Below are 26,958 nucleotides of genomic sequence, written 5' to 3'. Positions count from 1 at the left end.
TTATCAAGATCGGGTTCTTTAGAGGTAATTACATGTGGTAATTTCATGTAGTAATTACTTGAGGTACACATGTAATCGGGTCTAAAAGATGTAATTGCATATGTAGAAAAATGGATACAATATGTATTGACATGGAAAGATGAAAAGTTAAAGAATGCAGATGTATTTGCATTCTTTGGTAGGATTTTTCATCTTTCTTCCAAAAAGGAAGCCAAAACAAGCAAGCAAAACTATGCACCAGACAAAAACATACCTCTTGCTATTGACTTGGACATGACAAACTTCAAGATGTTTTTCTTTATGCAAACTCATTTTTGGAGTGTGGGAGGATTTCAAAGCATTTGCAATGAGAAGATTTCAACATATTTAAAGAAAAAAATGCAAAATAAATGGCATGCCTTTGAACAAATGGACAAAGAAAAAAGCCAAAATATGCAACAAAATAGCAAAGTAAGCAAGAAAAGAAAGCAAAGTTGAAATCTTCTACTTACTTGGAGCTCCAAGAGCCAAATGTGGAGGAAAGAGAAGTTGAAATGAACAAGTCTTCTCCAAAATCGGGTTCGCCAAGTGCAATGCATGCAACAACTAAGAGCCTTTGAAAAGTTCAAACTTTCAATGCAAGACCAAGATGTTTGTTGCAATCTTTCTTTACACGTTTTTTTGTGCAAATCGGATTTAGGAAGCCCAATAACATGAGTGTTTTGGCTTGCAATCTCCAAACTTACTCACATGCAAAACGTTTTTGCAAAATACATGTATTTGGGCGTTTTGATACAAAAACGATCCCTAGAAATGTAATAACTTGAGGCATTTTTGCTTGCTTTGGTGAAAAACGTGGATTCCAAATGCATTTACATGCATTCAAACTCCAAAACATCTCCAAATGCAAACGCATGGGCTAGAAATGCAATTTTTTGGGCGTTTTTGGTCAAAACGCGACTTTGAAATGCATATATATTGGTCATTTTGACTTGTAAATGCAAAAACATGGATGAAAATCCAATTTCCTGGTGTTTTTAGTGAAAACGTGGCCAAAAAATGGAAGTGTTTTAAGTGTTTTTGTAATGTTCCTTTCCAGTAATAACCAAGGATGTCGTTCCTCCACTCCAAAATTGCACCTTCGGAATTGACTTCTATTGGGCCTAGAGGTGAAACCTATGTCCATACAGTTGGGGAGGATAGTGTTGTATGGTGGCCACAACAGGGCCGCATGATGGCAACAGGCAAGGCCGTACGGAAGGGAATGCAGGTCGTATAGTGGAAATAGCAAGCCGTATGGTTGGTGATATAGGCAGTACAATTGGTGGAATGCCATATGGTAACTAGAGCATGCCGTACAGTGATGATAGATGACTTGTACGGTGTGACAAAAGGATGTCGTATAGTGATGGTAGATAACTCGTACGGTGAGGGATTAAAGATGTCGTGCGTGACGAAGGTGATGCAATACAGAGTTGATCTTCAAATATGGTCAAGCTAAGTCCTCCAGGATGGATTGACAACTCAAGGAAATTGTGCAAAGAGACACCAAAGTATATGGTGATAAATACAGATATATATATTCTAGACTAAAATGGTGTTTTGGACTTGACTGATCCGAAGCAAAGTAATATAACAACATAAGAGGGCGAGAGTTGAATCCCACCGAAATTGAGAAACCAAGTAGGGAAGATTTTTCACTTCTGAAATGACGAACAATACAGAACTCCAAGAGGAATTCGCAGTACAAAGAAATAATCCAAATTGCATGCCAACTTCTACCTACATGCCGTGCTTAAATACCCATTGGAGAAACTTTCCGAGGGTTTACAAAGATAGCTAACGACTACACTTACCTATGGAAACAATTAAATAAAAATGGGTCGGAGATATACTAAATCAATTGGCCCATTAACAAATGTTTGATTAAATATTTATTTTATGACAGGAACATTACAATTTTTGACTTGGGAAAGCAAAAACGGGTTCCTCAAATGTATTTGCATGAGTTGGAATGGTGAAATTGAACCCTATAGATTCTTTTACATGTAAATTATGCATTCATATGATGGCTGAAAGTGCAAATCCGTACTCTCAATGAGCCATTACATATTTGTATTTTGGGGAAAAACATGCATTTGGTGCAAATCGCACTCTAGAAAGACATTCCATATTGGCATTTTGTTTAAAATATCACGTACTTGGACTTTTTGGCTTGGGAGTTCAAAAACGGGGTCTTGGAAGGTGATTACATGAGTTTTAAGTGCAAAATTGGATTCTCCAAGACACATTACATGTAATGTTCATTGGTTGGAAGTGCATTTACATGTAAATGGACTATTAGAAGTCTATTACATATTTCAAATATGCATATACATGTTTAAAATCGGACTCTAAATATGCATTTGCATGTTTACATGTTTCAGTGCAAATCACACTCTAGAAGGGCATTTGCATGTGATTTCTTGGCTGAAAATGCCTTTTAAATGTAAATCAGACTCTAGGAATGCATTTACATGTTTTAAAACCTCACTTTTTATTTGCCTAAGTCCATAAATTGCATTCCTAGTGTAAATCGGACTCTCAAGATGCTATTACATGTAAAGTGATTTGCATGTAAAAGGGAATTTTCATGTAAAGTGGATTCTAGGAAGTCCATTATATATTTAAAATATGCATTTTCAAGCCAAAATCAAATTCTACAAATGCATTTGCATGTGAACATGTAAAAAAACATGTAGTTGAGTTTGCACAACTTAAATGACCAATTAAACATGTCTAATTGATTTTTGAGTTAATATTACTTAATGAAAAATATTTTTTACACTATATAGTTAATATATCATGTGCAAATATTATTCAAAAAGTAATATTTAACTTGGATGTTTTAAAATAAAACATAAAATAATATTCAAAATAAATTAAACTATATAGTTAATAAAATCACTTAAGTGAAAAATTTAAAAGCAACTCAACATGAAAATATAACATAAAGGGCTCTATAGTCACTTAAGTGATAAAGTAACTTAAAAACATAACGTAAAGTCAATTTATGTTATTTTTTTCAAAAAGTGAATGTCAAGATTAAAATATAATATGATATTTTAAATATGCAATTGCACCTAGAGAGTCCACTTTTTGGGCCCTTAAATAATCATATCTTTTGATTGACAAGTTTGATTAAGCCCTAAGATATACCAAATTGAAAGGAAAACTGAAAGCAAGAGATTAAACAAAACCAAATGACTAAAAGCAACTAAACACTCATGCAAAAAAGAAAGAAAAGACATTGAAGGCTTCAAGCATAAGCTTATTAAAATGAAAAACGAAAAGAACTTGACGAAAGCCTTCAGTAAAAGGATGCATTATACAAATTGGGGTTGATTGATTTTTTTTTTGGATCGGTAAGAGGCCGAAGCGAAGATTCATTATTATTATGTGATGTGATTAATTATTATTAATTATTAAGCTTTGACAGAGTCGAACCCAAGACCTCTTGAATAAGAGACTCACAATTTACCGCTGTATTGTAGGCGCTTGACTTAGATTGGGGTCAATTGATTGATCAATGTTGGGCAATTAAATAATGAATTGTCTCAGACAAATGCAAAACGAAGTTGATAAAGTTTCGTACTATTATCTACATTTTGTGGTGACAAAATTGAAGACATCAATATATATATAATAATAATAATAATAATAATAATAATTATGTTCATGAATAGACATGTCCCATAAAGGGACATGTCCACTCTTGATTCTATAGTTCTTAGGATGGAGGGGAAACCTAGAGTGCTTAGAATGGAGGGGAAGCCTGATGGTGTTGGTTTATAGAAAGAAATAAGGGTTCCAGGTGAGGAGTTTACCACAGTAATCGTTTATTGGTACTGAAAATCACCCTATAGCAAATACCCCTAACCTTTGTTTTGGCATGTGGGATATACCATATGTAGTCAACAAATGACAACAGGTCAAGCATAGTAGGCTTCACTTTGGGTGGGAAGCTTAGGATAGTCGCTCGTATAGTGTTGACTTTCATGGGATGTAGAAGTTGGTTGATTGAGATCTCTCCCAAATCCTCGTGCGTGGACAACTCTTATTGCGGGCTGTAAAGATTTGTCACTATTGACATTAACTAGTGGAAATAGTTGCTGCCTCTAGATTCTCCCGTCTATGCAGAGCGATAAGCAATGGAACTCCTCATTGTTGTTTGTGGACAAGGTTACTAATAGTTCATCTTCTCTAGTGTCCCAAATGCACCCATTCCGTCAAGATTGGTGTTTGAGCAGAAATTGCGATTTGATGCCTTGTGTATTTTGTGCCTTGACATGAAGGAGCAAAAAATTTATACACGCGAGTAACAGATGCCATTGACGGATGGTCATAGTCATAGGTTGAGAAGGAGAGTAGAGTAGGCTAGCGAAGGAGTAGGTACAATCGATACCAAAAAGTGTTTATTTGGAGAATGACCATATGATTGTCCACAAGAATGAAGGGGTAGAGTAGAGGGCTCGGGATGCCATCTATAACGACATTCATATAGACTGAGGCCAACTACGAACCGTCATTGGATGCAAAGAAATGTTTGGAGGAAATGTCATATGAGTTGGATATGAATATGGTTAATGGAACTTATGACCACACATCACTAGCAATGAAGACCAGTGCTAATATACATTGATAGAAAAAATCCAACTTTCTTGAGGCATAGAATCATCATAGTATTCGATGACTTAGACTATTGAAAAGAAAAGTTTGAATTGGAGGACTACGGAAGCTAATAGAGTTACTGTAACTCAAACCTCTTAGGGGTCTGTAAGTGCAAGGAATTACCACTTAGATATTGTCCCTACCCCTGTTATGTACAAGAGACCCCACCAACTCAATCGACTAAGTGTAGGTCACTAGTGCGAGAGACCAATCACCAATGGAAAGAGGTATGGAGGTTTGTACTTTGTTAAATTACAAAGTCTAATGTTATTATGAGATATAAATAATATTAGAAATGAGAGTAGAGCTTCAAAAGAAAAGGTAGAAAGAACAGTTTAAAACAAGTTTCGAATAAGAGACTCCTCATTGATTCATTTGTCATGGCACCAAGTGGGAAAACGAGATCCTTAGAGGGGTGACCATTTCTTAATAGATGCAACGAATTTCAAAGTAGGTTGAGGGAATTCGAGACATTACCCAATCCCATTAAATAAGTAGTATAAAGGTAATTCTAATTATTAGAAAGTAAATGTATTTTAAATTTAGTCCCTATGATTTATATAATAATTATTTAGGGACTACTATTAGTACTTATAGTAGAATTAGAGATAAATAAAATATAAATGAAATATAAATATAATAATTGAACTTCTAGGAGAATGTCATCTAAAGGAAAGTCATTTATATAGAATTTAAATATTGTGTTATCTTAATTCTATTTTTGAAAATAAAAAGAGATGTTATAATCCTTTATGTTGTTGTTAGTAATGAACATGAGTTAAATTACTAACATTCTAACTAATGTTGATATTCTTATTTATATGTACTATAAGAGGTATTTGCCTTGATCTTTTCCTTTGAGAATGTTCTTATAGGAAAAGGAGGATTAATATTAGATTCAAAGGGAGTTTGACACCTCTTCAAAGATAAAGGAGCTCAGACGATTGATGATTCAGAGGGAGTCTGACACATCCATTTGAAGGAGCGGATAAATGATATGTTTTAGTTGATCCTTAAAGATCTTGATCATATCAGAATCAGAGGGAGTTCAATTTTTTTTTTGTGTGATTGTGTGACCTTAATGGGCCTACCCCTTGTATACATCTCAAGGAAGTGACGACTTCCAAATGATCATCACTTGTAATTGCAAAAGTTAATGAAAGGCGATGATCTTACAATAACTTAATTTTCTATTATAATGGATATCTAATGATGTTTGTACGAATCATGATAGATTATACTTTTCATAGTGGATATTTATATGGTAAGCATTATGAGAATGTATGTGCACATACCTTATAAATATTTTTTTGAGTACATGGTGAATGTTATGCAAATTGATGTTTTGGAGGGTCATTACACAAAGTATTTGGTGAACATCATGGGACTTAATGTTTTGTAAGGCCATTACTCACACTACTTGGTGAACATCTTGCATCTCAACATTGTGGAAGGCCATTACTCAGAGTATTTGGCGAATATCATTTGTTGATATTCTGGGAGACCAATACTCATGATATCAGATGTGATATCAAACCTTATTTGAGTACCTGGTGAATATCATTTGTTGATATTTTGGGAGACCAATACTCATGATATCAGATGTGATATCAAACGATATATGAGTACTTGGTGAATATCATGTGTTGATATTCTGAAAGACGAATAAACTTGATATCAAAATGTTAGTATTTGTTGAATATCATGTGTTGATATTCTGGAAGACCAATACTCTTGATATCAAATGTGATATAAAAAAAAATGGTGGATATCTTCTAATCAAAGATGTCTTTAAAATTTTCCATTCCAAATATTACCAATGGTGTAACATGTGTTGTGTTTATCGTCCGTAGCTAAGAGGGAGTGTTGATGTTTGGTAGCTTCAGTTGGATAAACTATGAGACTAAAGTGCATATATATATATATATATATATATATATATATATATAGCTATAACTACTATATTTATGTTAATAAATAGACATATCCCATGAAGGGACATGTCTACTCTTGATTCTTTCTCTATAGATATATAAGATTGTTGTCTTTGGAAAGCATATACCAAGAAGGCAATACAATTGCACTTGCAGTGATCCGAGAAAATCGACAAAATCGAATGTTGACTTTGGCCATGGAAGGGCGAATGTGGTAATGTAGCGTTGCCCCCACACTATAAAATGATTTAATTTAAACAATAGTGATTGATTTAAATACAAATTGTAGGATAGGCTTTTTCCTTTTAAGGGTTAACCTCAAATTTTATATATATATATTTATTTATTTATATATTTATATATTTTACAAGGACGCACTAGACAATTTCTGTATTTTTTCAGCTTTGAAGGTGTGATGAGGAGAGGGAATTCATTTTGTCGAAGTCACACGGGGATCAAACCAAAGCCAATAATAACTAGTTAGAAACGAAACATGGTGGGCTAACTATGAGTTTCTCGGGAAGTGGACTTTGACTGTGTGGCTAGAATCGGAAACTTCACAATAGACTTCATATTAGGACTTGATCAAACTTGATTTATTTTATATAAAGTAATTTTGACAGATTAGCTTGAGTCAATTCTTTTAACACAACTAGAATTCATATTAGTTTATAAATTTAAGGAAAATTAATTGTAATAGTTAATTTTTACATTCAAGAGAACATGATGGACCCTCCCCATTGTATTTATTTAACTATATATAATATAGGCAATTCTCTACACTCATAATATAGTGACAAGGAAACTTCAATGTACAAATGAGTGTGTGTGTGTGTGTGTTTTGGTGTGTGGAGATTGGTCATGCCACTGGGCTTAATTTTAGTGACTTTGTTAGCCCCATTTTCCCCCAAATCAATTTTAGTGAATTGTAGGGGGGTAGAGCCCATTGTAGGGTTTTGGGGCCAGCATCTCTGAAGCGAAAGTTGTTCACTATTTAATAAAGGTCTGCTATTATTTTGATATCTAAACTGACCTTTATAAACCACCAAAAAGGCTTGATAAATAAGTGGTTGTGAAATGAGAAAAATTATCATATTTTAATATTCTCTTAGCTGGATAGAAAATGATTGTGGATGGTGTAAATTTTCTGCAAATTCTGCTATAAATCAGACTGATGAAATGCCTCCTAGTGCTGGAGATGATCTTGTCAATATTAGACGGAATACTATTTCTTCTTTATGTGATATACAGTTCTGCAATAATATTTACTTCTGCTATAATTCGTATGAGGTAGAGAATGCTAAAGAAGCAGACTTAAGTGTTGATGTGTGTTCTTTATCCACATTCACACCATATTAAATATAGCAACCGAGGGTCATGTCCTTATAAAGGACATGTCCCTTTCTAGTCGACCTTGATTGCTTTTCCTTGCAATCGATGTCAAATGCTAAAGACATTTAGTTAGTGTTTAAACTAAGTTTGATCAAGTTTAGTCTTGATAGTATTTCCCAAGGAAGATGCTGATCATAACTAGGGAAGAGACAATTATTTATAGGATTTACTTCTGAAGGGATTTCATGCATTCTTAGATTTGTACGATCTGTAGAATTAGACCAGTATGAGAATGATTAAATTCTTCCTTTATCCAAGTTGTGACTCATAGGTACTTGCAGGCCTATATCACAATATGATCCTGAGTTAAGATCTACTAGTTCACAGGATAAAATCCGAGGAATGATTAAATTCTTCCTTTTATCCAAGTTGTGACTCATAGGCATAGAATTGTCTATATCACAATGTGATCTTCAACTCATCTAGATCTGACAGTAGTTCTTTATTGTTTAGTTCATTATCTAAGAGATCATCATCTCTCATAATGTCTTTTATACAAGTGTTCATTATTTTGGAGATCGTCACCTCTTAAATAATGAATACAAATGGTGGAGCTCATAACAGTCAATAGCTTGACAATAATAATTTTAACTCAATAATTTCATTAATAATTAAAGAATACAAATGTATTATAATTCAACTATACCAAATCTTTTGCTGAAGTGATCTATCTTCACTCGAGAGAGAGGTTTGGTAAGAATATCTACTATCTAATCTGCAGTGCAAATGTATTCTAATTTTAGAGAATTCTTGTCTACCATATCTCTTACATAATGGTAAGGAATTTCATTATGCTTGGACCTATCATGAAAAACTAGATTCACAGAAACCTTATGGAACTCTGATTATCACAATGAATAATAGTAGGATTCATGGGTTGACCAAATAATCCCACAATTAACTTTCTAAGCAAAACCGCCTCCCGAGAGGCCATTGCTACGACAATGTATTCAACTTCTGTGGAACTTTGTGCTACTGAAGCCTACTTTCTGCATATGCAAGATATCATCGCTGAGCCTAAACTGAAACATCTTGAAGTGCTTTTCCTATCAGTAACACTTCTAGCCCAATCTGAGTTTGTGTACCATGTAAGTCCAAATCAACTTTCTCATACTTGAGCCCAAGGTTAAGAGTGCCTTGTAAGTATCTTATAATGTGTTTGACTGCAACTACGTGAATCTCCTTTGGCTTACACGTAAACTAACTTAAGGCATTAACAACATAGCAAATATCAGGTCTTGTATTTACCAAGTACATAAGAGACCCAATCATCTGTATGTAAAGAGTAGAATCTACGGAAGGTGATTTTGTTGCTGCTTCCTTAAGTTTGTGTAGATGAGTCTCCATTGGAGAAGACATAGGTTTACAGTTTCACATTCCAAATCTCTTCAAGATGTCTAATGTATACTTTCCTTGATTAAGTATGATGCAATCAAAATTCTGACATACTGCTAGTCCTAAGAAGTAATGAAGGAGTCCTAAATATTTCATTTCAAATTCTCTGATTAGATCTTTCTTGCATTGATCTATATGATAATCATCACCTGTTATTAGTAAATCATCAACATATAGTTTCAAAGTTATCATATCATCTTTATCCTTTTCATAATAGAGATTTGGATCAGCTTCATTCTTGGAGAATCCTAAATTGGAGAGATACTTATCAATTCTTTCATACCATGCCCTTGGAGCCTGTTTAAGTCCATAGAGAGCTCTCTTAAGCTTGAGAACAAAGACTTTAGGGTTATGAGTTTCAAATCCTTCAGAGTTTTCCAATTATACCTCTTTTGTAATCTTTCCATTTGGAAATGCTGATTTCACATCCATATGATGTACTTTCCATCCATTTGATGCTGCAATAGCTAGGATTGCCCTTACAGAGGTGTATTTGGCAACAGGAGAAAAGGTTTCTTTATAATCAATTCCCTCTTTTTGAGAGAATCCCTTGGCTCCGAATCTGGCTTTATATTTTTCAGTGCTACTGTCGGCAACATGCTTGATTTTAAATATCCACTTAGAAGAAACAACAAATTTTTCTTTAGGTCTTGGAACAATTTCCAAAACACTATTCTTAAGAATGGATTGGTATTCTTTCGTCATAGCATCCTTCCAAGCTGTATGTTTAATAGCATCTGAAACATTGGTTGGTTCTGATTTAGATAAATCACTCATATTTGTTGCATAACTAGAAAATCTTTTGGGTCTTTTGCTTTCTATGAAGGTTCTAGATGGTGCAGCAAAGTCTTGTGCTTCCTCTATAGTCTTAATAGCCCAAAGTGGTCTTTTCTTATAATTTTCAGTTTTCTCAAGATTAAGATTTTGAATTTCATTTTCAATTTCTTCAATGTTTTCCCTCTGAAACTCGGATTCATGATTTTCTTCAGAATTAGGTAAATGTGTGGGATCTTCAAAACTTAGGGCTCTTTTGAATGCTAAATCTTCTTCAAATATTACATCCCTATTAAGTTAAATGCTTTTCTGACCAAGTATGAAAATTTTATATGCTTTAGATGTTTCGCCATACCCGACAAAAATACCTTTCCTCCCGGAGGGTTCTAACTTAGATCTCTTTTCTTTTGGAACATGTATATATACTAGGCACCCAAATATCCTAAGATGGCTTATATTAGGTTTAACCTTAGTAAAGACTTCTTCATGAGTTTTATCTCTAAGGTGGGAGTGAGGACTTCTATTTTGAATATAGACAATACTACAAGAGGCTTCTGCCCAAAGATAATATTCTAAATTTTGATCAAATATCATAGCTCTTGCTGCTTCTATAATTGTTCTATTCTTCCTTTCTGCTACCCCGTTTTGTTGTGGGTTATAAGGAAAAATATAAAGGATTTGAGCAAATATGAAAATCAAATCCACGAAGCCCCCAAATTCTTGCATGTAGAAAACTTGTTACAGAGAAGAAAAAGACAAGAAGAGGCAAGGGTTTTGTGAATTTAATTTGCATATTTGTTCAAATCCGTCATATTTTCAAAGCAAACCCTTGCCTCTTGTATTTTTCTTCTCTACAACAAGTTTTCTACATGCAGGTATTCGAGGGCTTTGTGGATTTGATTTGAATATTTGCTCAAATCCTTCATGGTATCAGAGCTAGATCTCTTGTAGCTTGTTCAGTATTTGGAAAAAAAGGGAGAACAAGGGTTTGACGGATCAGATCTGAAGTTTTTCGGGTATTTCTTGAGAAAATAGGGGGGCATTGATTTTTGGAGCAGTTTGAGGCCAAACAGATTTCACGAATGGATCTAGAACATGTCAAAACCCTTGTTTCCATAAAGTTTGTCCATTTTGGACAAAGTTGATTTGGGAGGCAAAATTTTTTTTGCCTGATAGGGCTGTGCGACCTTTGCACATAGTTCGAGATGCAAAAAAATTGAAAAAAATCACAAAAAAAAGAGGCCATTTTTTGCCGCCGCGGTCACCGCATAGCGGCATCGTAGCGGCTCTACAACAATGCCTCCAACCTCCCTCCCGCCGCCACCCAACCGTAGCTCCGTTAACAGTGCAGTGTTATTTTTAAGAATTTTTTTTATTAACAGAAAATAAAATTTTATGCATTTCTAGGGGCCCTGTTGGTTTTTTGGCCATAACTTGAGCATATGGAGGTCTTTTTTCAATCTGAAAGAAGTGTAGGAAAGCCGGTTTTGAGACAAAGACAGTGGTGCAGGAGTTTTTTGGTTTTGATGCAGTTTGGTTGCCTGTTTGGGCAGTCAAAGCTAGATGTTTGGTTTTTCACTCCGGAGGGCATATCTTGAGTTTCCCATCTCCATTTTTGAAAACGTCATATTTTTAGAAAGCTGGTTCCGTCCACTTTTCAGAAATGCTGTGATTTCTTCCAGATTCTGCTTCATGCTCTTTCTATCATGTTTTTTGCTTTATTGCACTATGGTGGATATCTTGGGTGTTTCAGGTCCAGGGATCGTTTTCATGGCATGGGATCTCTTCATTTGGGCTGTATTATCTGTTGTATCGGCTCTTTGCCCTTTCTGATCATTGTTGATATCATTTGTAAGCATTTTTATGCAAATGCACTGAGATAAAGTGCCATATTGCATCTGTATTTTTGTTTTAGTTGTTTTCCTTGTTTTGCCTTTTGATTCGAGTAGTTTCATATGAGGACACTTGTACAGATTATTGTATTCTTGGGATTCATTATGTCTTGTGCCCTATTGTACATGCACTAGTTTGATAAAGTGCCATGGGGGGGTTGATGTTTGCCTTTGTTTGCCATCTTGCTTTGTCCAGTGAGTGTCCCTTCTATGACATTAGTCTCATGACGTGTCTGCGATTGATAACCTCAGTACACATTTATGCACTCCTTTTTGCATCTTGATCGTGGTTCCTTGATATGCAGTTCTTTTTGCCTTTTTATTTAGTTGCCTGTCACCTCACCCTTGTCTGCATAAAGGGGGGGGGGGGGGGGGGTTCCTATTGTTTCTCATGCTTCCTTGGTTTGATTGGTCAACTCTTTAGGCTTTGGTGTTTCATTTCAGAGGAGGTTCTACAGATCAGCAACTTCCTTTTGACAGAGTTTGCGGCTTCTTCATGCTGCAATGGTTTCTTCATGATCATTCTTTGTTCCTATTTTTTGGAACATTCCTCTAGTTGGAGGCTTCTGCAGTCCTTCACTAGGTTTTATGCTATCTCTTTTTAGAGTAGAGTTTTTCCCACAAGGTTTTCTCTATTTTTCTATTTCATATAGATTTTGTTATGATTGGGTACCTCATCAGGTCTTGTTGCTAGGACCCAAGTTTTCTTTCAGCATTGCATTGTAGTTTCCTTGCTCTTTCTGCATTGTTGTTCATCTTAAGGGGAGGTGTTAGAGAAAAAGGTTAATTTAATTTCATTAATTAAATTACTTTTTCTCCCTTAAGATTTCGTTTTATGGGTTTTTTGCTTTCTTTATTTAATAATTAATTAGTAATTATTAAATATCTTTTACCTTTAGGTTACCCTTAGTAACTTATTGGGTTACCCGTTTCGGGTTTCAATCTCCTTTTATAAGGATTGATCTCTTTGTAATTCTTTTATCTTTTTTTATCTGAATATACAATTTGCGTGTTTTCAGAGCAAACCCTTGCCTCTTATTGTTTTTTTCTTCTCTGTGACAGATTTTCTACATGCAAGTATTCGAGGGTTTTGTGGATTTGATTTGCATATTTGCTCAAATCCTTCAAAATATAGTCCCTCTTAATTCCTCCTACTTCTTTAGAAAACTCTTAAAAAAATCTGAAGTATATTTCCTTCCATTATTAGTCCTAAGTGTTTTAATTTTGTGTCCTGATAAGTTTTCAATTAAGGTTTTGAACTCTTTAAATCTCTTAAGGATTTCTTTTGATTCTTTACATTTTAAGAAGTGGATTCAACTTTTCCTAGAGTAGTCATCTATAAAAAGTACATAGTACCAAAATCCTCCAAGAGAAGGAACAAACATAGGTCCACATGAATCGGAGTGGACTAATTCCAAAACATTGTTAGTTTTTCTAGTGCTATCTTGAAATGGACTTTTGGTGTTCTTACCTAGAGCACATCCTTTGCATATGCTTGAATGATCTTTATACAACTTAGGTAAATCAATAACCATCTTCTCCATAGTCGATAAGGCTTTGAAATTTAGATGTCCTAACCTTCTATGCCATATTTCGTTTATATTAGTAGCTTCATGAATTAAGGCTTGATTAGGTTGACTAGGTTCTATATTTAATTCATACAAGAATCCCTTTCTTTGACCAATCAACTTTGATTTCTTGAATGAAGATTTCTTAGACCAGGTCATTACTTTTCTATCCATGAATGCAACATTATGTCCATTATCTTCAAGTGCTGTAACAAAAATTAGATTCCTCTTTATTCCTGGTACATAGAGTACTCTTTTGAGATGTCGATAAGTACCCGACTTCAGTTTCAAGGTGCAATTCCTAATTTCTTTGACTAAGTAAGAGGAATTATCACCAATGGTAACTTCGCCATCAGCTTCTTCTGATATTGAATCTAGTACTTCTTTGTATCTTGTGATGTGTCGAGATGATCCACTATCAATTACCCATGCTTTGCTTGATACTTCATTTGATAGTGCAGAATACAATACACGATTTTTAGAATCATAGTTATCTTCTTTTCTAGTAACATTTCTGCAGTTTACTTGTTGCTTTGTATTCTCAGGGCAATTAGATCTCGTGTCCAAATTTTTCACATTTGAAGCTTTTTATGTTGGATAAATCTTTCTTAGGTTTCTCATTTCTTTGATTACCCTTCTTGAAGTGCTTCTTCTTACCTTTATAGGAATTTGTGTTGAGAACATGAAGTTCTTCATCATCAGTTTTCAATTTTCCTCCTTTCTTAAGTTTTCTAGATTCTTCTTGCAGGCAATCTCGTTTAAGTCCATTAAAGTCTGGAAGATTGTCTCTAGCACTTACTCCTTGTGAGAATATTTCCCATGAATCCGGTAACCCATCTATAGCCATAAGTGTTAGCTTCTTGTCTTGAATTATGGTCCCTATACTTGCAAGTTCATCTCTTAGACTAGCCACCGTCAGGATGTATGAGTTAATAGATTTTCCCTTGTTTATTTGTATATGATTTAGTTGCCTTTTTAGTGCAAGGGTTCTAGTCACATTGTTAACCTCATATGCATTTAATAATGCATTCATCATATGAAATGTTGTCTGATGCTTCATGAGCATACATACTATTTCATTTTTGACTCCATCTCATATGATTTGCATGGCTTTCCTGTTTCCTTTGCTCCGGATAGTTTTATGAGGATCAGTATTAGGTTGCTTGGATTCTTTATCAACAAACTGTTTCACATCATTGTCTTTAAGAATCATCATAACTCTGAAATTTCAAGCAACAAAGTGTTCCTTTCCATCAAACCTATCTTCGTGTCTGATTGTGCTAGCCATTGAAGGTAGAAGAATGTTGCTAGATATTTAAATCTGACTGTCAATTTGCAGAGCCTAGGTTCGACTACCAGAGCTTTGATACCATGTAAAGTTTCTGCAAATTCTGCTATAAATCAGACTGATGAAATGCTTTCTAGTGCTGGAGATGGTCTTGTCAATATCAGACGGAATACTATTTCTTCTTTACGTAATATACAATTCTGCGATAATATTTACTTCTGCTATAATTCATGAGGTAGAGAATGCTAAAGAAGCAGACTTAGTATTGATGTGTGTTCTTTATCCAAATTCACACCCTATTAAATATAGCAACCAAGGGGCATGTCCTTAGAAAGGACATGTCCCTTTCTAGTCGGCCTTAATTGCTTTTCCTTGCAATTGGCATCAAATGCTAAAGACATTTAGTTAGTGTTTAAACTAAGTAAGTTTGATCAAGTTTAGTCTTAATAGTATTTCCCAAGGAAGACGCCGATCATAACTAAGTAAGAGACAATTATTTATAGGCTTTAATTCCAAAGGGATTTCATGCATTCTCAGATCTGTACGATCTGTAGAATCAGACCAGCATGGTTTCACAGTTACAGATTTAACAGATGGCTGTTTCTTGTAGAGGTAGCCTGCATTGGGTGAAGCACATTAAATCTGCGTGATTGCGAATTGTTATTTTTGCCTCTTTTATTCTACATTTCAATTAAAATTGTTTAATGCTTGAAGTTGCCTAAACCTTAACAAATGTATGTATGTCTGTAAACCTTAACAAATGTATGTATGTCTGTATGTTTGTATGCATTTACGCGTATATACATATATGTATACATATGTGTGCATATGTATATGTATGTATGTGTATGTACCCGTATTTGTTTACATGCATATCCTAGATTGGTTGCCCCCCTCTGCCCATGTATTCAGACTTGTGGTTGTATCAATATGTCTCTCAATAATTATTGTAAGATTTGTCTATCGAGATATCCACCCAAGATCTAGAGGCCTAATGCAATGATTCAATCTGACAAAAATAATTTGGATTCCTATTAGGAATGCAAATTGAATACAAATGCTGTGTATGAGATACCCTTGGTTATATAGGCCAAGGTGAGACAAATGATACCATAAGATTATGACAAGTGTTTTAATCTTATGATATGAGACATGAACTCACAACTTATTCATTTACTGTGGAAAAGTGATAACTATCCATTTAGACTCTTAGAGTGGGAACTTCAGTTAATATGGGAAGAATTCTGTGTTCTCTAGGTAAACTTAATCAGCATAATCTGGGTTATGTACTTAGTAGATACATCTTATTCACACCAACAATTATGACTCAGAATTTTTAGCTGATTTGAATAAAGTTATGTATGGACATGATATGAGATCTTCAAAAACAATCTTGCATACTGGCAATATACATTATGCAAATAGATTAGATCTAATTCTCTTATTTGGTTAGGTGTATTTGACTTCAGAACTAAATGACTGTCATTTATGATCACAAGTTCAAAAACAATTTTGCATACTGGCAATATACATTATGGAAATAGATTAGATCTAATTCTCTTATTTGGTTAGGTGTATTTGATTTGTGAACTAAATGTCTGTCTTTTATGATCACAGGTATGCAATTGCTCCTCATGCAGTCCGGACTGATTGGAATGAATTTACAAAAGATTACTTTCTGAACAGGAAAACTTTAGTCTCTGTGATGCTACTGATCGATGCCAGCATCCCTGCCAAACAAATTGACATTGACTGTGCCACATGGCTTGGGCAAAATAAGGTATGAATGTGTTCCTTTTAATGGGATATGGTTCTTGTGTGATTTAACACTTTATTTTTCAATTTAATTGATCATTCTTACTTGGATTCATGAACCTAGATTCCAATGACGTTCGTATTTACAAAATGTGACAAAAGGAAAAAGAAAAAGGGTGGCAATAAACGACCTTTGGAAAATGTTAGTGACTTCCAAAATTTGATTAGAGAGTTCTTTGAAGAAACTCCCCCTTGGATAATGACAAGCAGTGTCACAAACCAAGGAAGGGATGAAATGCTGCTACATATTGCACAGCTGAGAAACTACTGGCTAGCGCACTAGCCAGATATACTCGGAGCATTTTAGGAATGTAGAATACCAAGGCTGCTCAAAAATGTACTTTAAGTCATTCTCAGAGATTATATAAGGATGACTTCTGGATGAAATGGATTCTTGAAGTTGAGATATCTGAACTCTCTCAGGTCAATTATGTATACTCCGAAAAATTCAGATACAGGTGGACTGGACTTGATTTTCAGGATCCTGTGTTTATGGCAAAATCACAGATTGCCATCTCTTTTGTCTGTGCTAGTCTGATTGACAAGTATGAGCAGTTCCTTTACATCAATTTGAGGTCAAAGCCAGGAGTGGGTGGAATGCCTAAAGGTAAAAAGAAGAGTTTCACTTGTGAATTGCAAGTGGATTGGGGCATCTGCAGGAATTTGTTCAACTGAAAAGGAAAATGGTGAAAAGAAAATTAGTCACCGTTTTATGCTGTGCTGATTGGTTAAATCTTGAATTATTAATGGGTATGGTAAATAATGAAGTACATTCAAATAATACAGTTTTAATAAAAAAGTATTGTAGATTAATAATTTCTAAAAAGATTCGCTAAAAGGTTTTGATACATGCATTCTTATCAATGGAGTCCACTTGTGGATCCAAATAAAGTAATATGCTTATTAAACCTATGATTGATGTCTGAGATAATGTTCAAGTCAGATTCCCCACAAGTTGATTGATGAGGAAAACATACCTTAAGGTCCAGTTAATTCTTATGTACTTGAACAATTAATGAGCAAAAGGAAGGAGCTGAAGGAAGATGTTATTGTGTAACCAAATTTAGTTGAATCTTTGGCATGCTGCATTTTCCCTTTAAGTTTCATGTTATCTGTTTCTTATCAATGCAATTTAGTTCTTTAGTTTTTAGTGCTTGCATTCTTTTGTCCATGATTATGTGTGACATGGTAGTCATTATCAATGCCCTTTAGGTTATAAAAATAATTAAAAAAATAATAACTCTTTCAGGGAACTGTCAATAAGTGGATCCACATGGTGGTCATTATCAATGCCCTTTAGGTTATAAAAATAATTTTTAAAATAATAACTCTATCAGGGAACTGTCAATAAGTGGATCCACATGATTTCATATAATTGAGGAAGAGAAGCTGGATTAAATATCAATCTTGTGTTCTAGATATATGTCTTATACAAATTGGATGATCTTACTTGCACTCAAATCCTCTTACTCCTACAGGGGAAGTTAACTGATCGCAACTTATTTGACCCAAGGTGTTTCTTTTATGATAGGAGATTGGTTATCCTTTGCCATGATAAACTTTTTGTACAAAAGAAAGTATTTCCTAACAAATTAAAATTACGATAGATTTATTTTCCTTAATGCCTATACATTTTTCCTTTACTACAACATAATCTAGGATACAATAATGTAGAAATTGACATGAGACTTCTAATTTTTTGGTATGGTCATAACTGCTGATTTTGTGATGTAAATTAATTGCTTTCCATGATAATTTGTAAATAGTAATTTTTTTGAACAGAGTGAATATTCTACAATTGTGTGACAGGGCTAATAATGCTCGGAGGTATATATAGTGGCAGAAACAATCTCTAAACAAAAACAATGCAGGATGAAATTTTCTAGTAACATGACCACTTTCAAATAAGAAATTATAACACTTTCACTACCCAACGCCACTTGGAGACACTTAGGTTTGATTTGCAATTGAGAGGGGTTATAAGGAGATAGAAGCTTCATTCTAAGATCATCTTTTGCATATTTGACAACTTGTTTATGAATTTGCTCTGAATGCGTGATTTCTAGTCTAGGATGCAAACCCTAGGTTAGTGATTGGTTGGGATGTAGCCCTCAGCAATCTTTGGCACCGAATCTCTTAGGCATTGTGCGTGGTGATTAAGGACAGAGACATCAATTCTCATTGGAGTTTTAGCATGGCATATCATCTTTCCAATTGGGACGTGGTTCATTGCAGCCTGTGGGATGCTATTTGCAACAGATACACCACGTGGTTTATAGAGTATTGGTTGTATTCATCTCCAAATGTATGTTGGATTCAAGAACAATCTTCACCTCCTAGTTTGATATCAAATTTGTATGTGAGCTTTGGGAAATACATTGGAATTATTGCTTGGCTTTATAATTCAAACAAATTTGCCTGGTATGGTTTGCAATAATTCTGATTTTTACTGAATACCTAATTTTTTACAGTTTTGTTTCATGGTTGTTGTTCCCTATTCCTTTCTATGTTATAAAACCATAAAAAACAAACAAACCTTTCTGCACTTCTGTCTAGTTCTGCAAGAAAACATAAATAAACAGGAAAACAGATTTAAAAATATAAAATTATAGCAGATTAGCAAAAGAGATCCATCAAGGATTTTTCATCCTAGTATTATTTCAAATCTCCTCCTAGTTGAGTACCATTTTTGAAATTGGATCCGCTTCAATTCGAATGTCAACAGATAAAAATGAACACAAGGTTATTGTAGTAATTAGGTTCAGAGCAAAATGTTTAGTCTGAACTTTCTTTCTCCTAATTTGTTATGAGCTAAAGGTTATAGATGTAGATTTTGATGGATTAGTTTAATTTTGCGTGCAATTCTATCTCTTTCCCTGCAAAAACCATAGTTGTATTTCCAAAAGAACCATAACTCTCTAGAGGTCTATCCTTTCTATGGGTGACCCACAACCCGAGGATAGTCCCATTGTGTCAATAGGTTAGTTAAATTCTATTTTGCTCCAAGGTGCAACCTGATTGATAGCAATCCCTTCAGGAGAGACTTGGAATCGATGTAGTAGTTGGTGTTGTACCAGTAAGGTAGTTTGAAGGAATATCATCTTCAAGAGAAAGGAAGTAGAGGTAGTTATCAGTGGTTCACCTTTTGAACCCAAGAAGTTGAAAACTACTAAGAGGAAAATAAGTGTTACAATTACAATTTTTGAGAGTGGAGATGAAATATGTTGGCAGAGAAGAGGGTGATGCCAAAATAAAAGAGGAAGATTCAGAGGAAGTGGAGAAAAAAGAGGCTTCTCTCATATGATCAAAAGTTCTTGAGCCTAAAATCACCAAAATAATGTTTAATGATGGAGAATTCAATAGAGTTGAAGTATGTAGTTTGAATGTTCTTCAATTATAGGACCTTCGTGGTGAAATTACCAATTGGTTACCTATTTAATAAATAGATTGTGGTCTCTATCTTATATTATATGCAACTTGATGATAGGGTTTTGGGAATAGAGGAAAACTTGTTACAATTTAGTGTTGAACACTGCACCTCGGCAAAAAAATAGAGAAGTGGGTACCAAGTAGAAACTATCTCTTCTTATTGGTAAGACAAGAACCTTCCTAAAACAAATCACCAATATGTATTCATACTAGCTTTGGTGGCTTTTCGTAGTTGATAGCTTCAAAGGTCAATGTGAGAAGATTGAGGCCAAGCTAAGTGATCTAGGGAAAAATCATGATATATTCAAGAATAAAGAAAGCAAGCTAAGGATTGGAGTGGGAGAACTTCAAGATGAGTTTCTATCATATTAGAGTCAAAGAGAAGACTTGATCAAAACTTTTGCATTGTGAAGGACATGGTTGAAGTGAGGATGGAGCATGTTGTTGGCATCATAATTGATGCAAAGAATTACGAACATAGGTTTCCAAGTCTTGATGGACAAAATCATTTGACAAATTGGTAGAATGTGATAATTTCTTGTGCTTACATAGAGGTGGTAGTTATGGAGTGGAATAAAAAGCTTTGTTAGGAACCTGTGTGTTCCTTCTGTTTATTTTGTTAGAGTAGAGTTGTTGGACGCATATGCTTTGTAAGTCGTCCCGTGAGTTTATTTTATTATCCCACATGCATAGGTAGTATTACTTTTCTAGATCGTACCCAGTATATAAGAATAGGTTGAGGCCCTTGATGGGCACGGACGAATTTATTGTATTGAGCTTGCTCAAAGGAGGTTACCCCTTCGAAGTGGCCTGCGATCAGTAGATTTATTCTGAGTTCTGCTATCACTTTGTATTCTGTTATTTCGAGCATTCTCACGATATTGCTATAAGGAGGTTCTTCTCAAGCTTCCAGTTTTGAAGGAAAGAAACAAAAAGGTATTATCAGTAAAAAACTACTATTTTACTTTGAATGTATCTCATTTGTTGTTGTCCCTTTTTAGTAGTGGTAAAAGGGGGAGATAGAACTAAAAGGAGATTATTTCTACTCATGGCGAGTGCTTTTTGGCATGTTCTGAATTTTTGGCAATATTGTATTTTATTTTTTGTTTTTTGAGTTTTTCCATCAGTGCCAGAGGGGGATATTATCAGACTTATTAAGATGGTGTTGGCATTGAATGTCATTGATGTTAAAACCTCCATATTGATACTTTGATGATGTCAATATAGAGTTAGAAGTTTTGGGTATGCCAAGTAAGTTTTAGGATGAATATTTTTCATATCCCTAAATGCTCTAGTGCATGTGTAGCAAGTTACATTCATGTTTCATGTGTATTGATGCACTTGTATACTTTTGGTATTCAATTGTTTATGAAAGTAGCAGCTAAATAAGGGGGTTGGCCCTTTTACAAATACAAGGCTCAAAAAACAACAGGTCAAAAACAACACAAAGTCAACACGAAGGGTGCTAATAGAAAACAAAATTAAAAGAACAAGGCCATGAGGTCTATGCCCGAACAAAGCAGGCCACAACACATACTACAAGAGTAGGTGACCGAGAAACAACCTAAGCCTCCAAAAAAATGTCAAAACACAAAGGGAAAACCCACAAAGGAGAGCCAAGCTCACACCACAGTAGGAGGGTGAGAGTTCTTCCTTTGCTTACTTACAATTGTCCAAGCGATACAATTCTTAGGTCTTCAACAAAGGAGACATTGGTAGGGCAACCAACACTATAGTGACCTGAGTGTTGAAGAAGCTGGGTAGCATTAGCAAAACCATGGTGCAAGGCCACAAAAGAAAAAGGAGCAAATGTGCCTTCCTGGCTCGAGGAACAAGTGCCACTAGAGTTAGGGGCAATAGAAACAACATGAGAGAGACTTAGGTCAACAACAAAGGCTTGTCCACAGACAAAAATTGAGATTAGATCATTGACAACAAAAGGTGTCACAACAAGATCTACCATAGGGGTAACCTCTTTGTCAGTAGATTGGGAACCATCAAAGGAGGACTCTGAGAGGGAGTCATCTACACAAACAATCAAATGGTTGAGACTAGCAGCCTTTTATGAAGAAGCAGGACCTTTGGGGTGTAGAAGGGTGCAATCTAAAGCCAAGTGACTAGTAGCAAAGCTGATGCAGGAGCATTTTGCATGGAAAAATTTATTTATTTTTTAAAATAAAAATAAAAAATAAAAAAAATTGGAGGAGAGAGAAAGAGAGTGACGAAAATTAGAGGAAAAAAATTAAAAAATAAAAAAGGGAAAAGGAGAAAAGAGGAATTTCTATTTTCGAGGTGCAAAGGTGGCATAAATAGAAAAACAAATAAAAATGGTTGTCATTCCATTTATCGAGGTGTGTAGGTGGAATTCTAGAAGGTTGTGGACATTTTATTAAATCATGCATTTAATATTTGTTGGGTGCTTAGTTGTATTTGGGTGGAAATTAAATATTTGTTGAAGGGTAGTTGCATTTACCTTTTATCCCACATTGGTTGTGTTGGTAACATCTTGGGTGGTAAGTGCCTATTTAAGCAAGGCATGTGAGCATTTCTAATCAAGCTTTCAGGTGTGATCTCTTCTTAGTAGAAGCATGAAGAGAAGGAGGAAGTGAGGAGCGAGTTTTCCTGAGTTTGTGGACAGAGCACCAAATGTGAGGCAGTTTACAACAGGATTGTGGTGGAGTTGTGAGTATGTGGACAGAGCGCCAAATGTGAGACAGTTTACACTTGGATCTTGGATAAAGTTGGAGAAGAGCTAGTGGTTGCGGTTTAGAAACAAGGAGGTTTCTTGGTGGCTTGCGAACACAAGTTGAGATCTTGGAGGTTTCTACCAGAGTGTGGATCTGGACTAGCTAGTGTTTGGATTGGATCTTGAGGGATCTTGCGGAACTGTTATTGTAATTGCTTTGTATTTGACTGTAACTGGGAAGGCCTTACAACCCGACACATTGCATGTAACAATTATTCTATGAATAAAGAGTTGTGATTTGATATCAGATTTTGCATTGTTATTGTATTCCGTTGTGTGGTTGTATAGCTAGGGGCTAGGACATCTCCTTTGGGGATTCTCCTGCCTTGCGCTGCATCAAATGGTATCAGAGCTCGGTTGTTCCTGAGTGTACAAGTAGATCACCGAAGTGTGAGGTAGTTTGTTCTAGGACCTTGGTTGGGCAAAGTTTATCAAAGCACAGTTGTCCCTGAGCGTGTAGGCAAATCATCGAAGTTATGGCAATTTGCACCAGGACTTGGGTTGGAGAAGTAGATTTGAGTTGGTCTTGATCTAGTGGTGGATTTTCTTTCTGCAATCCTGGATCCCTTGGTTGCGAGGTGGTAGATCGTGGTTTTGACTTGCAATTGCAGAGGGCTTGCAGATGGGTCGATGGATGTAAAGATGGATGGTTGATCTTGTTCGAGAAGATTGATCTATTGGTGATTTATTGTAGAGGGTTTACGAAGATCTTGGAAGATGGCTCTAAGAGGATTGGACCCTGAGATGATTACGAGTGTCTGTGATGTGGTGGGGAGGAATTTTCCTAAGATATCTGCTCAGTTTGAAGGTAGCTTGGCTTATCGAGTTAAGGATAGGATGAGAAAGGCATTTCGTAGATGTTTGTGGAGTTGGAGTCTACCAATTCAGAAGAGAGTTGATTGGCCAGTTAAGAGACTTGTTCATGAGAGAAGATGACATAACAAGGTCGAGGTGGAAGAGGTTGGTTTCGTTGATCAGTTTGTGAAGCCTGATACAGAACTTGTAGAGTAGCTAGAGGTTGTTGCTAAGGATATTCCTAACCTTGTTGATGTTGGGATGGAGATTGGTTTTCATGATCAGTTGGTTGGGTCTAACATGGAAATTGCAGAGCACTTGGTCATGGATGGTCCAGTTGTTGTTGGTGGTGACTTGTATCTTGCAGAGCATCTTGTTGTGAGCAATGAGACCGTTGGTGTTGAGAGTTTGGAGTTACATATTGTTGCTGATATAGAGTTTGTTGTTGCTGATGTGGATTCACTAGTTGTTGATATGGATGAGGGTTTGCTAATGAAGCATTATGTTCAGTTTGTTCCTGGGAGTGAGCATGTTGATTGGATGGTTGAGATTATGGTGTTTGATAGAGTGATGCAGATTTGGAAGATTTGCATGTTGGTTTTTTTGTCCCTATTGAGGTGGAAGCCTTTGATGAAGATGAAGATAGTTGTAGATCTTTCTTTTGGCGTCAAAGTGTGGGGCACACTTTTTTTAATCTACCTGGGGAGTCTGATGCAGGAGCATCTTGCATGGGAATTAAAAAAAATAAAAAAATAAAATAAAAATAAAAATGGAGAGAGAAAGTGAAGAAAATTAGAGAAAAATAAATAAATAAGGGAAAAGGAGAAAAGAAGAATTTCTATTTTCAAGATGCAAAGGTGGCGTAAATAGAAATATAAATAAAAATGGTTGTCATTCCATTTATTGAGGTGTGTAGGTGGAATTCTAGAAGGTTGTGGACATTTTATTAAATCATGCATTTAATATTTGTTGGGTGCTTAGTTGTATTTAGGTGGGAATTTAATATTTATTGAAGGATAGTTGCATTTACGTTTTTATCCCACATTGGTTATGTTGGTAACATCTTGGGTGGTAAGTGCCTATTTAAGCAAGGTGTGTGAGCATTTCTAATCAAGCTTTAAGGTGTGAAAGCTTCAAGGTGTGATCTCTTCTTAGTAGAAGCTTGGAGAGAAGGAGGAAGCGAGGAGCAAGTTTTCTTGAGTCTGTGGATAGAGCACCGAATGTGAGGCAGTTTACATCAAGATTGTGGTGGAGTTGTGAGTGTATAAACAGAGCATCGAATGTGAGGCAGTTTACACTTGGATTTTGGATAAAGTTGGAGAAGAGCTAGTGGTTGCGGTCTAGAAATAAGGAGGTTGCTTGGTGGCTTGCAAGCACAAGTTGAGAACTTGGAGGTTTCTACCAGAGTGTGGATCTGGACTAGCTAGTGTTTGGATTGGATCTTGAGGGATCTTGAGGCCTTACAACCCGACACATTGCATGTAACAATTATTTTATGAATAAAGAGTTGTGATTTGATATCAGATCGTGCATTGTTATTGTATTCCATTGTGTGGTTGTATAGTTGGGGGCTAGGACATCTCCTTTGGGGATTCTCCTACCTTGCCTTGCGTCAAAAGCAACGCCAACAATAGAAAGGGAGACCCTCATAATCAAGCGCTTGTGTCTATGGTCGATCCCCAACCATGAGCACCACATCACCAGGAAGTGGCTGAGAAATATCCAAGTCAACCAAAATACGAGCAAAAGTAGTAAGGCCCAAGGTTGTCATAGCTTCATCCACCTTGATGCACCGCCCAAGGGAGTTCCCAACAACCTCATAACAAGACATTTCCCAAAAATGCAGTGGGAGATTAGGAAGGTGAACCCATGTTGAACACACATTCAATGGTTCAGTAAGAGGGTTGAAAGAAGTAGTCCAAGGTTTGTAGAGAGGGAATGATTCTCTAAAACCCACATCTTGGTCAAGATAAGATATCGATCTTCAAAAGAAGAGAAGGTAGCAATAAAAAACCCCTTGGCACAAGGGTAAAGCTCAAAATCCCTAGATACAAGGGGTTTCCAACAGTTAGTTTTTCAACAATGTAGATTGGGAGAGAGAAGGCAGGAGACCTGCAAATCTACATACCAACCCACAATGCTGGTAGCAATAAATATTCCCTGCCATTTTGAAGCCACAAACCACCACATGTGAGGCCTTGGCACAGGAAAAGGGATAAGCTTTCACTCTTGTTGGGTCAGTAGAAATAGACTTAGCAAAATGAGTATAACTCTTGTTACCAGTAGCAACAATAGGTCTAAGGCAACCACCAACAGTTGTTGGTCTATGATGAGGGGTTAAAGGAGTCATAGAAAAACCTGAAGGACTAGAGCAAGGCAAGGGAAAAGAGGAACTTGAGCCCACCTTGTCACCAATAGCTGAGGGGACCAATCACAACTTGACACCATTGGCCACAAAATGAGGGCCCAAAGAAATATGAACAAGATCCTGCAAAGACATGGGGATGCTGCCAACAAAAGCAACCGAAAGCATGGCATCAACGTGGGGTAGAGAAACATTACCAACATTAACACAAACAACAAGAATGTTGGGCAAAGTAGGTAAAGCGTCGACCAAAGCCCTAATGCAGACCATAGCAGCAAAATATTTGTTAGTATTCAATTGTTTCTATCAGTTCCTAGTGATTATTATGGCTAGCAATTAGTATTCATTTGAATATCTCTGATATTTGATCAATGGTGTAAATCATCAAATGGTTTTAGTGTATCGGCTAAACATACTTTGAAGATTCTTCCATCGGTGATAATGGTTATCTTATGATTTTATCTTTCTGTCTTGGTCACCAATGGCTTCATAAAATATTATATTGATTGTTATATCTTAAGTATGACCTATCTATGGAACATGTTGTATCATGATTCTTGATAATTCTTATGCATGCTCTAGATTTAGACTCGATGCTTTGAAATTAAATTTAATGTAGTAAAATAAATAAAGAAAACTCTCCTTGTATCCAACGAGAATTGAGTGTGTAAGTGGTGACAGTATTGTAGTTTAGTAGAAATACTTGCATACTAATAGTAGTGAATCACATCATGAAATGAATGTAGATAAGATCACATTCTTCAGATCTACTGGTGGAGGTAGTAGAGCTTATAAGAGAATTGTCCGACATATTCAAATGCAATTCAATTAGTTCATGTTCTTGTTGTATCTATTTTGATATTCATTTTGTATAAG

General features: G+C 35.6%; 1 protein-coding gene across 1 annotated transcript in view; it reads left to right on the top strand.

The window, feature by feature from the left end:
* The window catches only part of LOC149551395 (GTP-binding protein At2g22870-like), a 99,558-nt gene extending 81,749 nt beyond the window's left edge, over window positions 1-17,809 (top strand). Inside the window, exons 3-4 of the mRNA XM_089786905.1 lie at window positions 16,550-16,712; window positions 16,812-17,809. Of these exons, the coding sequence (XP_089643031.1) occupies window positions 16,550-16,712; window positions 16,812-17,030 (382 nt within the window). The 3' untranslated portion in view covers window positions 17,031-17,809. The remainder of the gene's footprint in view (window positions 1-16,549; window positions 16,713-16,811) is intronic.
* Window positions 17,810-26,958: the final 9,149 nt, after the last annotated feature.

This window comes from Cupressus sempervirens, chromosome 6 (assembly GCF_028749045.1).
Source record: "Cupressus sempervirens isolate cs-2001-9-10 chromosome 6, ASM2874904v1, whole genome shotgun sequence".
In the NCBI taxonomy this organism is placed as follows: Eukaryota; Viridiplantae; Streptophyta; class Pinopsida; order Cupressales; family Cupressaceae; genus Cupressus; species Cupressus sempervirens.
The sequence above is the reverse complement of the archived record's forward strand: the minus strand, read 5'-3'. Positions and strand labels throughout refer to the sequence as shown.